Source organism: Sorex fumeus, unplaced genomic scaffold, assembly GCF_029834395.1.
Source record: "Sorex fumeus unplaced genomic scaffold, SorFum_2.1 ptg000039l, whole genome shotgun sequence".
Classification (NCBI taxonomy): Eukaryota; Metazoa; Chordata; class Mammalia; order Eulipotyphla; family Soricidae; genus Sorex; species Sorex fumeus.
Genome location: NW_026606096.1, coordinates 28183970 through 28196813, shown reverse-complemented (window position 1 = coordinate 28196813; position 12844 = coordinate 28183970). Strand labels below are relative to the sequence as shown.

Sequence of the window (12844 nt, the reverse complement as noted above, 5' to 3'; positions counted from 1 at the left end):
GGGCCTTTGGGCACATACTCACCCCAGCCTGTAATCAAAGGAGCGAGTCTCATTCACAACTTCACCTCCATTCTCAAGTTCACTGATTTGCCTTTGGATTTCGTAGTCTAAAATAAAACACAGTAATTTGGTGTCATATTTTGATTCCTTTCATCCAGGCAAGTAATAATTAGAACTCTTCTTCGATCTTGGAGTCAAAAAAATAATCAAGAGGGGAGGGATTTCTGACACTTCCTCCCTCACATGCTCCCCTTTCCTCGAGCTGCCAGCCCAGAATACGGTGTTGGGAAAGGGTTGTTTGGAAAATTCTGAACCTTCCTTTTTTCTTTTTGGTATGTGTGGGAGAGAGTGGGGCCCATACCTGGCATTGTTCAGGACTTACTCCTGGCTCTCAGCTCAGGCATCACTCCTGGAGGGCTTGGGGGATCACATGTGGTGCTGGGAGCTGAACCTGGGTTGGCCACGTGCAGGGCAAGTGCTCTAACCATTGCACTAACACTCTGGCCCCTGTTTTCTCCATTTTGGAGAAAGCTCAGGGGCCAAGAGATTAAGTGACCCAGAACAGATATTAACTGGCGAGAGCGCTAAAACAGCTGACTCCAGCACTAGGCTCGCTGCCTTCCCGGAGCTCTTGCTGGGATCTCTGACTGGGGCAACAGCTCCTGATATATCAGTAAAATGTGCATGTGGGCATTTGCATATTTTTCAAGGGACAGTCGAGAATTTCATTTCTATACCCCAAGGGGTCTATGGCCGTAAGAACCCGCCTCCTCCCCATCCAACAGCCAAAAGATGGGTCAGAGGCAACAGTCCAAAGGGAACTAACCCTGCTTAGCTTCCTCTGAAAACGGCACTAGCGTCCCTCAAACTCTCCAGCCCCCCGGCATGTGCCCAGACCCAATCTGAGCTACCAAGAAGGGTCTCCACCCTGCCCCCAAACAATCAGTTTTTGCTCCTCTTGGCTCTTGATCTAAGGCTCTGACTGTTGTGGACCCAATGCAGGAGAGCCCAATGCATGGGAGAGATGGCTGGGAAGACATGGGTGTGGCCAGTCTGAGTCGGGTCACGGCAGAACAGGGTCTTGGGATTCTATTTTCCCCGAGGGTCCTTCACAGGCCAGAAGGAGGTCATGGGCAGCCAGGACTGCAGAGGGGTCTTCTTCGTGGGCCACCAGGGAGGATCCCACCTGCAATCTCATGGCTTTTTCATTTGTGCTATTACCCTCATCACCTCTTAGAATAACAGGTTCCAGAACACTTACCCACACAGTGAAACGCGACTTTCTTCTATCCGTTCCAAGCTTCCCCTTCCCAAACCTGGGTGAGTCAAGGGTTCTCCCTGACCCAAACCACGCAGGGCTTCTGACGTGTGGATCGCATCTCCAGTTAGGGAACGAGAGTCCAACCACTCCCTTCTGTCCTGATCTGGGGAACCTTTCCTTACCTTTATTTGTTGTGTTTATGTTTTGAGGCAATACCCAGAGGTGCTCAGAGATCACTCCTGGCAGTGCTCAGGGGGACGATGTGGTACCAGGGACAGAATGGGGGTTACCTGCACGCACAGCAAGTACCCTACCCTGACCTCAATACTATCTCCCCGGCCCTCCCTTGCACTCTTCTGAGTGATCAAACATTGTCCACTTCAATGTCTTTTCCCTGAAAAGCTGTCAACTCGAAAGGAATGTCTGTCTACAGCCATACCACCCTACACACGCCCGACCTCATCTGATCTCACAAAGAGTCTCTGAGGCTGGTTTGTCACTTCAGTGCAGGACAGCATGGCTGCCCTTGAAGAAGAGTACATCTATGCTGCATGCCAGGAGCCAACTACCACCTCTGCAGCCGCCACACTGTGTGCCCGAGGTGGGCTCCAAACCCCACTGTTCCCACCACCGCTTCCTCGCTGGCTGCCTTAGGTTTGAAAGAGAACTTTTACTCTCTGTGGTGATGTCTTCCCCTCCCCTCAGATTCACAGGTATCCATTTGGGGAGAGGGCAGAGTGGCTTGGGGGCCACATCTGACTGTGCTTATTCCTGCCTCTGCATTCGGGAATCACTCCTGACAGCCCCAGGTGACCATACTGGCTACCGGCGATCGAACCCAGGCCACTTGTGTGCAAGGCAAACACCCTTCCCACTGTACCATCTTTCCATCTCCCACAGCTGTCCATTTCTATGGGTTTGCCCCAGATGTTTATCTGGCTCAACTCTTCCTGTCTAATTATTATGCATTTGCCGATGCTAAAATACCCACAGCAGGTGCTCCAGTAAGACCAATACTTGATTACAGAGGCACATGCAACCTATTAGCAAAAACAGTAAGAAGCAGAAAACATGCTGTCCGGCGAGATCAATTATGGCCAATCTAGAATGAACAAATGCGTCTGGTAGGAAGTTCAGGCTCTCTGCACAGCACCTGGGGAGTTGGGGCGGGAAGTGGAGCAACAGAGCTGCAGGATTCTGCAGACTCTCTTACAAAGAAGCGGAGAACTTCCCGCCTGCTGGACTCCGTTCTCAGCTCAAGCTGCTTCACGCACAGCACCTGGGGAGAGACGCTGTGTGGGGGCCTGAGCTGAGGATCCCAGAGGCCTGGGGACCTGCGCTGTTCTCCTCTCAAAATACCCCCACTGCCTGACACCAGAGCCCAGGCTGGCCCCGGGGGAGGAGAGAGACAACAGGGACAGAGCAGCACCTGCGTCCTGTTAGACTCTGTGTCCCCCAGAGTTCCCACAGCCTCGCACACAGGCCCGGCCATGCACAGACTTGGTCATGGCTTAGGCTGCGGCTGCCTTGGGACAGAGCGGCTGGAAACCATCAAGTAGGGGGACATCAGGCGGAGCAGCCGCCACGCACTCACTCACCGATGGCTTTGGCCAAGAACCTGGCGCTGTTGAGATTCTTCACTTCCGTCCGCACCCCCAGAGGCTCCCCGGGGTGATGCACAGATATGTTGGCGTCCACTCTCAGCTGGCCCTCTGCGGGGGGAGAAGAAAAGGCCAGCCCTTGAGATGGACTCGGGGGCATTGCGGTCTCTCAGGGCAAGAAAGTGCTCAAGCAAGTGCTCGCTCTGTAGTCACGGTCCTCATTTCAGAGCGGCGCCTGGCTGGGTATTTCCGACGTTGAGAGTCAGTCGTGAGTGTGTGTGCATATTGTGGGCACTGATTAGACTGCAGAGGAGAGGAGAAACTGCACCACAGAGTGGCTGGGGAGATACAACTTTTTTTTTCTTTTTGGGTCACACCTGGTGATGCACAGGGGTTACTCCTGGCTCTGCACTCAGGAATTACTCCTGGCGGTACTCGGGGGACCATATGGATGCTGGGAATCGAACCCGGGTCAGCCACATGCAAGGCAAACGCCCTACCCCCTGTGCTATCACTCCAGCCCCCAATACAACTTCTTTTGTGGCAAATTAAAACAAACAAACAAACAAACAAAACCCCACTCTTCATATGGAGACTTCCTCTGTGGTTCTACTCTGCAGCCTTGGCTGGGCCTGGCCTTGGGGATGACCACGTGGCAACCCTACAGCCATTCTCAAGGGAATCTGGATTTCGGCCTCAAGTCTAGGAGATTTATAAGAATCCTGGAGAATTTACCACTCAAGCTGGGCCTGTGGCCTCTGTAATTACCTCCTCCCTCCAGCTACCATGATCACCTCCTTCCTCCTGCCACAGTGATCACCTCCACTACTGAGGAACAGTTAAAGACACTGCAGTAGTGCACCACCAGGAATGATCCCTGAGCACAGAACCATGAGTAAGCCACTGTGTGGCCCGCCCGAAGACCAAATCCAAAATTAAAACACACAAAAACAACTAAGCATGGTCTGAGCCATAGCAATGGTACAGCGGGCAGGGCACTTGCTTTACATGCAGCACCTGGGTTTGACCCCTGGCACCCCACAGGGCCCCCCAAGCTTCACCAGGAGTGATCCCTAAACAGAGAACTAAGAGTAAGCTCTGACCACTCCTGGGTGTGACCCCAAACCCTAAAAGCCCTGCAAAACAAGACCATCTTTCATGATTTAGAATCTACATGGGTAAGAAGTAAAAGGCTGCTTCCCCACATCCCCAGGGAAGACAATACACACACACACACACACACACACACGCACACACAGGCACACGCACACACAGGCACACATTTGCATGTAAACACACAAACACACAGAGGCACCCACACATGCATGTGCATACACACACATAGGCACACACACATATGCATGCACGCACGCACATGCACCCACACATGCACACACACAAACACACGCACACACTCACATGCATGTGCACACACGCGCACACACATATCTGACAGGAACCATTCAGTATCCCGTAGGCTGGAAACTGGGTCCACTAGCATGGAGTCCAAGAGAGCAGCGAGCATTAACAAAATGTCTATCCAGAGAAGACAAAATATCTTTTAGACAAATTAGCTAAATTGCTTTGAGTGCAAAAATGCCTTAGCAGTCAGGCCCATTTCTGAGCATTCTGCAAAGGGTGTGGGGGGGGGGGGAGGGGCGGTCAGGGGGCTCCACTCAGTCACATGCTGCAAACGTTATCCAGCTCCACTTTGCCTCTGGAGAATACATTTACAGCAGCCCAGCTGAAGAACAGTGAGGCCGCGTGTGTTGTAGTTTTGCACTCCCACATCAGAAATACAACATCAGGACAGAAAACTGTTTCCGCAAACAGCAGGGGCTGGAGGATTTAGTGGGAAGGGCTGTGAAGCAATCTCATTCTGAGCACTGAATATTCTCCAGAACTTAAATAACAAGTCTGACGCCGCAACCCCCCCACCCCACCAGCCCCACAAAAGAAAAAAAAAAGTCACCCAATTTTATGGAGTCTATTTCATAAAGCGTATTCATGCACTGTGATGGCAAATCTCCGGAGCAAAACTGCTACTTATTGTTAATAAAAGCACCTGCTTACCGCTTACGGAACACAGGCACTAGGCGAGGGCTGGCCTCTCTGCACGAAACCCCCTCACCTCCCTATGGCGAGCACCAAGGACAAGCTACTCTGCTGGCTGCCCGGCATTCCAGACCCCCAAAGCAGAGCTTGGGGTGCACCCCACCCTTGCCCCCCATAAAGCCGTTCTTCTCCAGCTTTTCCCATCCCAGCTGCCACAGCTCCCCCCCGGACCCCGACTCCATCCGCGGGCCTCCCTTCCCCAGTTCCCTCCTCTCCCTCCCACACACCATCATTGAGGGCTGAGGAAGAGGAAACGGAAGGTGAGATGCCAAGAAGTTGGACTCCATGGTCAGGAGGTGCTACTGTGACGACCCAGCCAGATCCCACATCAGTTACTGGCATCCCCATGGCCCGACGCTCCCCCACTGCCATGAACAGGTGGGGCATTTGGGACTTGGGTTATCAAGACAAGGGAACCTGTGAACGGCAAGAACAGATAAAGTCCTGGCTATGTGAGGGCTATCAGATCCACAGAGGTTCTGATTACACATTCTGAAGTGAGTTCCCTCTGGACAAGGAACGATGCTTCTGGACTGCACCCACAGTCCCTACATCATCTTAAGTCAGAAAGAGGCCCCCTCCCTCCCGTCAATGGACAGTCTCGAAGGATCTCTCTGGACCTGACCTACCCTCTGCCAGCTAGCCCGTCTCCTGAACCGCCACCTTCAGCCATCACCTCTGACTGCTAACTCGATTATGTATAAACAAATTGCTGGAATTCCCCAACAGAATTACATGGTGATTAGAGGCTGCTGGCTTGGCTGTAAAGCAGACCCTGTCCACAGAAAGGGGGCCATTAGTGCTACTGACAAGGAGCCTTCCTGCAAAGGGGTTTTATTAGTGTAATCCAGTTTCCAGGTAATCGAGTTAGTCCAATTGGTCATTTAAATCTCCTCTACATGAGGGGCAGCCAGATAGTGGAAGTGCCAAGGGGCAGAAATAAGAACTCTTGGGGGGGGGCAGGAAGGGGGCATGTCAGGGTGGGTAACTTTGTCCCTGCCTCGAAACGACAACATTCTCTCTCCTGGACCCAACCAGCGCACCCAGACGTGGATGGCAGCACCCAGGTGGGTGGCAGAAGCAGCGCGTAGCAGGAACCAAAGTCAAGTCAATGGGGAGAAGAGCAGCGAGCACCCATCAGGGGAGGCGGAGAATCAACCTTGGAGCACTCCAGCGGGCCCCAGGGAGCCTAGGAGAGACCAGCGTGGACCAAGCACAGTGGTCAGAGAGCCAATGAGGACACTGGGAAAATACAAAATGACGTTCTGGGAGCTGCTAAGTGGTTACTAACTTCACACACACCTGGAGTTCAGGGCACTGACTTTGCGATGACTCGAGGCCTTGTGCTAGCTTCACCTGGGCCCTTGCCATCCATAGTGGCCCAGTTCTGCTTGACAGCTGCCCCTCAGGATCCTGGGGGATTAGTCCCAGGTACCTCCAAGACACCCAAATCCACAGCCACAGTCCCACCCCTTATACAAAGGGGCTGAGTATCCCCTTGTTGAACCGTTGGCCGCACATCCTCTCGTGCACCTGAGAGCAGTTCCAGGAACCTCCGACTCCTCGCACGATGCTGGCGCTGTGCAAAGACTGACTGTACTGTCTGGCACCAGACCTGACAACAAGGAAACACATCTATGGGCGTTGGCCTAACAAGCCATGGAAACCCTGGCTTGGCTGGCGCCGATGATATGTACCTGGAGCCCAAGAGCGCCAGCTGCACCAGCTTAGTGGCCTTCGACGCTGCTGCCCTGTGCTGCCACCAGGGACCTGGGCTCTTGGGTGCTTTACATGTGAGTGCTGGCAGGGACCACCGGTGGCTCATGCTTGGCTATGGGTTAATTCACACAAACTGCAGCACCAGCACCCAGGGCCTGCCATAGCCGGGCTCGGAGGGGGCCACACCGTGTGAGTCTTGGGCACACAGACGGCCCACATCACTAAGTTCAGTCTGTCTCTGTCTCTCTGTCTCTCTCTCTCTCCTCTTTTTCTCTCTCCTTCCTCTCTCTCTCCTTCCTTTCTTTCCTTCCCTTCTCTCTCCTCTCTCCTTCCTTTCTCTTTCCTTCCCTTCTCTCTCTCCTTCCTCTCTCTCTCTCTCTCTCTTTAGGAGAAAAAGAGGATAATCAGTGACTGCCGTGAGACCCAAGTTTTCATGGCACGAGCAGTGTGGAGCCCACTGCATCCTAGCATCATCTGGGTGGCTGCGGTTTGTCACTCTTGTCTCAAGCCAAGGTCCATGTTCTCCGTGGGTGGAAGGCGGGCGAGTGGGACAATACGGGAAGTGCAGATGCACTGGCATCCCTGCCACGCACTCTTCCCCACCTCAACTCTCACTGCCAGAGGGTTCTTTTCTGTTTCCAGCATTCGTCAAAGATCTCCTTGTGCAATGCAAAAGGAGATGAAACCGCTCCAATCCTGATTGGGCTGCCCAGGGGACTCTTGGATTTCCAACACCTCCAGGGCATCGAAAGTGAACCACACCTGCTTCTTAATGTCATACACGTCACCATGCGCATCCCTCGGGAGTCAGAGCGCTTGGATGCGGTGACGCGACGGAAGTGCACACACAGCTCCAATGTTCAAGCCGACACACGGCCCAGTATCTCCACAGGGCCGACACCCAGAGAGCAAACTCCCCAAGGTGCCACCAGGGCAGCTGACGCTTCGCCTGAAAGCTCCCTGGCTATCGACAGGCCTTCCAGGGTGGGGCCCAGAGTTGCCAGGCTCTGACCTGAGGAGGCGGCACAGACGTGCGGGGCCCAGGAGACAGCCCCATGCACAGGGTATATGTCCAGCACGTGCCTGAGAAGGGTGCTATTCCCAACACCACCCGGTGCCCGGAGCATCACTAGCATAGCCTGGAGGTCCCCGAGTCGTGGTGGGCGTGCCCCAGAGGCTCCCCGCATGGACCTTATGGCTGGGTTGCCCGCGTATCCCTAGCACTGCGAGGTCCAAGCAGCATCTCAGCCCGGGGCCCTGTCACTGGCCTGATGGCCCAGTGGGCTGAGATCAGTGGGGTCACCCCGACTTCCTGAGCAACACGTGGATGCCCTCGTCCTCTGGCAGGCGCAAGTGCACAGAAAGCCAGACACCTCAAGACACCAGGAGCCCTGCACACCCCCAGCACACTTTGGTAGAATCCCCTCCAATCTGCGGCTGCGCCTGGGCAGAGCTGTCGCATCTGTATTTGACAGCAACAAAAAGTGTCACAACAAATGCAATTTAATGAACCCTCTCAGCTGTCACTGACTGATGAGCTCTTGCCTATGGTACAGCTCCTGGCAAGGACCCAGATGGAGCCGCTTCTCCGCTAACAGGTGGCCTGTTTCTAATAATTCCATAGGTCTGGGCGGGGGGCAGTAAGAATAATAAAGAGACTCAACACGGTGCATAAATGCACGAAAGGGTCAACATCCCACCTGTACACTTCGCCCCGATGTTCTGTGGGTGTCAGAGAGGAGCCATACATCCAAGATGGACTTAAGTCCTTGCTCTAAACCAGAGCCTCGTCTCTGGAACCCAGGCAGGCAGCTGACCCTGATGCCATCCGAGTGCATGAAGCCACTGGCTGTGACCCGGCGAGGGAAGCAAGTCAGCATGCCGTCTCCAGTCAAGATGCCCACACTCAAGGGGATCGTGTGTCACTTAGAGGGTCGCCTCTGTGGCAAATCTGGCATCACAAGTTCAGACGTCTCTTGGTGATACGCAAAGGAACCATGCAACACAAAAGGGCTGGTAAATGGTGAGAAGGGAGCACAGGGCGATGGACCCATGGGTGCTGTCAGTGGTGTTGATGGGCGCCCAACCTGGAACACGAGTGGTGGCTGATTTGATGTGTCACATAAAAAATGGTCACAAGGTGCCCCAACATTTAGTCACATACTCTCCTGTGTGTGTGTATGTGTGTGTGTGCGTGTGTGTGTATGAGTGTGTATATGTGGCTGTTGTGCTTTCCCACTATGGGTAGCCCGCAAAGCCCACAAAAAAATAAAAGGCTGCTGAGGGCATAAAAATTTACTCTTGGGGCTGGAGTGATAGCATAGTGGGTAGGGTGTTTGCCTTGCACACAGTCGATCCAGGTTCAATTTCCAACAACCCATATGGTCCTCCAAGCACTGTCAGGACTAATTCCTGAGTACATGAGCCAGGAGTAACCCCTGTGCATCGCTGGGTGTGACCCAAAAAGAAAAAAAAATCTGCTCTCTTAGTACAACCGGCTTCCATCTGGGACGTCAGTCTTGGGTGCTCGGCCTCTGGCACAGACAGATCTGAAGCTTCTTTTTTTGCTATTGTTGTTTTTTTGGGGACCATATCTGATGATGTTCAGGGGTTACTCCTGGCTCCGCACTCAAGAATTACTCCTGGCGATGCTCGGGGGACCATATGAGATGCCAGGGATTGATGTGAGTCGGCTGCACTCAAGGCAAATGCCTCGACTCTGCAGTATCACTCCAGCCCCCAGGCCTGACACTGTTGGCACCCTGTTTCTCAGGCCTCTGGACATGGATAGGAGCCTGCCCTCTGCTCCCCTGCACTGTGCTGATCAGACTTGTCCAGCCAAGATTGCCTGAGCCAGGTCCTTATCACACAGCTTGTCATATACCCAGAAGCATGACATGCTGGCATCCATGCTGGTGGCTGCATTTCTCAGGAGGACCCAAGTGCCAGCTACTGCAGGGTGCGGCTGTGGAGGCAGGACTGACTCCTTTCAACTCCAACAAGAGTCTGGGGGCGGGGGTGAGTGGGCTGGGGGGCGTTGGCAGGAGTCTTGAAATGCCTCTGGGTACAAAAAAAAAAGAGAGAGAGAGACGATGGGAGAAAACTCCAGAGACAAGGCTGTGCCAGAGAGGGGCCCGGGAACAGGCCTGAAGAACAGAGTCTGTCCACAATAGGTAAACTTCAGTCCGAGGACAAACAAAGTATAGAGTTTGCTGGGACCCCGGGGTAGGAAGTGTTTCTTCCACCTGTGTGAGACCTGACTTTACCTTCAGTTTGATCTCAAAGTCTGGGAGCTGATGGCCTTGGCTGAGAAGCCATGTAATGAGCGACAGGTACCAGGGCTGAGCATCAACCAGTGCCCCAAGGGGAGAGAAGCAACCAAGTGCCATTACATAGAACTCCCAGGCCTAGCACCGCTGTGGACACACGCACGCACACACGCACACACACATACCAGCTTCTCTCTGAGAAAGAGAAAACCAGTGAAGCCCATTCTTTGGCAAATTCTCCTGACCGCTCAAGGCAGAAAACCTGGGCTCAGCATCGGCCTCCCTCCAGCACCCCTCCCTGCACTGCTGGGGTGTGAGCTCTGAGTTTAGGCTGCAGACTTCAAAAAGAATCCAGAGAAAATTTTAAGGGGGGTCGGGGTGGGAGGAGAAGACCCAGAGGTTCACTTACTTACCTTTCTAAAAGTTTTTGGACCACACCTGGTGATGCTGAGGGTTGGTTACTCCTGGCTCTGTACTCAAGGATTACCCTTAGTAGTGCTCAGGGGACCATATGGAATGCCAGGGTCAGCAGCCGTGTTCCTTACCCCCTGTACTAAATTTCCCCATCCCCACCCCTTTTTAAAAAATTTATTTACAAAAAAAAAATGTGGGTGGCCATACCCAACCATGCTCAAGGGTTACTCCTGGCTCTGCATTGGAGATTGCTCCTGGTTGGGCTCCGGGGGAACCATATGCATGCAAGGCAAGCGCCCTACCCACTGCACTCTCTCTCCAGGTCCCGGACCCAAGGGCTCAGAAAGCAGAAGGAGGCGAACCAATTCCCATGCAGCAGAGAGCAAACAGGAGTGAGAAGGAGTGGGGGCAGTGGAAGGGAGGCGAGAAGGCAGGGCAGCAGCTCTGTGTGCTGGAGGGAGGCGGGGGTAAGGGGGGGCTCTACCTGCCATGCTGGCCTGGCTGCTGCCCAGTGTCTGCAGGATCAGTTGCAGTTCCCGCACGGCTGTCGCGGCCTCTTCCCCACAGGTCATGTCGGGCTCCAGGACCACTTCCAGAAGGCCAACCCCTTCCAGAAAGAGGCAGAGTGAGTCTCCCCGGTGTGCCCTTCTCTCAACCACTCACATGTATGCGACGCCTGTGTCACCCGCCAATTTTTCCACTGGGTTCTAGTTTCTGAACTGTTTCCCTCTCCTGCCCCACCTCTGTCCCCCCGCCCCATCACTATTTTGTTGTTTCGGGGTCCCCATCCAGCAGTGCTCACAGCCTACTCCCTGGCTCTGAGCTCAGGAGTCACTCCAGGCTGTACTCGGGGGAGCACATGCCATGCACCAAACCGGGATCAGCCAGGCACAGAGCAAGTACTGTTTCTGTATTCTTTCTCCATGCCCGCCCACCTCAGCTTGCTGATTTTGAACTCTGGACTTTTTCTCCTAATGCTGCCTAAGCTACAGGGTCTCCTGTTTGTCTCGCCTTGGAGGTGACAAGCTGAAGAACACGCCGCGTGCAGCCCAGGCTCTGCCAGTCCCGTGGCTCATGCTTCGATCCGCATGTAGGCTCCCTCGGGCCTGTGCCCTCAGTGAGTCTGGGAACATTCTAGAAGAGCAAGTGACGGGAGCACAAGAGCCCTGTGCCTACCGGCCCGGTTCAGGTCGATGAGCGTCTGCGCCCGCTGCTCATCGTGCAGGCTCTTGCCGCTGTCTTGCTCCAGCTGGATCTGCCGGACCCGCACGGTCTTGGTGACCACCTGGCTGGGCTGCGGGCCCGTGTACATGCTGTAGGCCAGGCTCCCGTTCACGGCGATGGGGAGGCGCTGCTGGGTGATCTGGTAGCCGGCCTGCAGGCACACACGGGATTCAGTCTCTGGGCCTTTTACCTACTGAGGCAGTTCCTGCTCTCTGTGGCGCCACAAACATCTGTGCATGCTCACGGGCACTAGAGAGTTCTTTTTTTTATCCTTTTTGGGTCATACCCAGCGATGCACAGGGATTACTCCTAGATTATGCACTCAGGATCTGCTCCTTGCAGTGATTGGGGGAACCATATGAAATACTGGGAATCAAACCTTGATCAGCCGCATGCAAGGCAGACGCCCTACCCGCTGTGCTATGGCTCCAACCCCAGGCACTGAAGAGTTTTAAGGGAGAAGGCACTTGCTGTGCATGCAGCAGACCCCAGCTGAAACTCTGGGTGGCCCCTTAAGGTCCCCCAAGCCTCACCAGGAGTGATGCTTGAAAACAGAGCCAGGAGTGAGCCCTGAGAACTGCCAGGTATGGCCCAACACACACACAGTGCAAAGATGCCAGGTGAGCAGGAGCTCTGCAGCCAGTTAACCTGTCCTGTTTGGGTCAGTCCCTTCCCCGTCCACCCTCCCTTACTCTCCCCATACCCCTCCCCAGTAACAATGCAAAACTCAGCATGAACCCTATTTCCCTCACCCCTCACCGAAGCACTGACTGGGGGAGGAGTAACAATCACCTCATTGCCAGGGACCCCCCCGCCCCCAGAAAAGCCTGTTTCCCAGAGCCCACTGGCCGGGGCACTGCCCATCAGGGTGTTGGGGCTGGCTAGACCCTGCTGTGCGCCCTCAGTCTGCAACCCCTCTTGGAGGGTGGGGGGAACCTCCCTGAGCCAAACTCCAGGAAGCCCTGGGTCACCCCCACTCAGCTCACAGACAGGAAGAGCCAAGACACTAGTGGCAGAGGTGGGATTTGCCCTTCTCAGGAGAGGGAGGGCCCTTTCCTCCCCAGAGAGCTGGAGAGCCAGTCACTGTGCAGGACAGTACCACCCCCCTCCCCCCCCCCCCCCCCGCCGACTTCCCCCTCCCCCCCCCCAGAACCCTTCACCCCAGCCCAGGAGGGAGGGGCCGGGCAGGGTGGAGTTAGGGTGTGGTCTTGCTGTTGGGATCCAAGGCCCTGGGGTCCTGG

At 54.6% G+C, this 12844-nt stretch overlaps 1 protein-coding gene across 1 annotated transcript in view; it reads right to left on the bottom strand.

The window, feature by feature from the left end:
- The window catches only part of GATB (glutamyl-tRNA amidotransferase subunit B), a 66951-nt gene that overhangs the window by 22467 nt on the left and 31640 nt on the right, over window positions 1-12844 (bottom strand). The window contains exons 4-7 of the mRNA XM_056118975.1: window positions 11556-11754; window positions 10864-10986; window positions 2860-2973; window positions 23-107 (exon numbers count right to left, since the gene is read on the bottom strand). Of these exons, the coding sequence (XP_055974950.1) occupies window positions 23-107; window positions 2860-2973; window positions 10864-10986; window positions 11556-11754 (521 nt within the window). The remainder of the gene's footprint in view (window positions 1-22; window positions 108-2859; window positions 2974-10863; window positions 10987-11555; window positions 11755-12844) is intronic.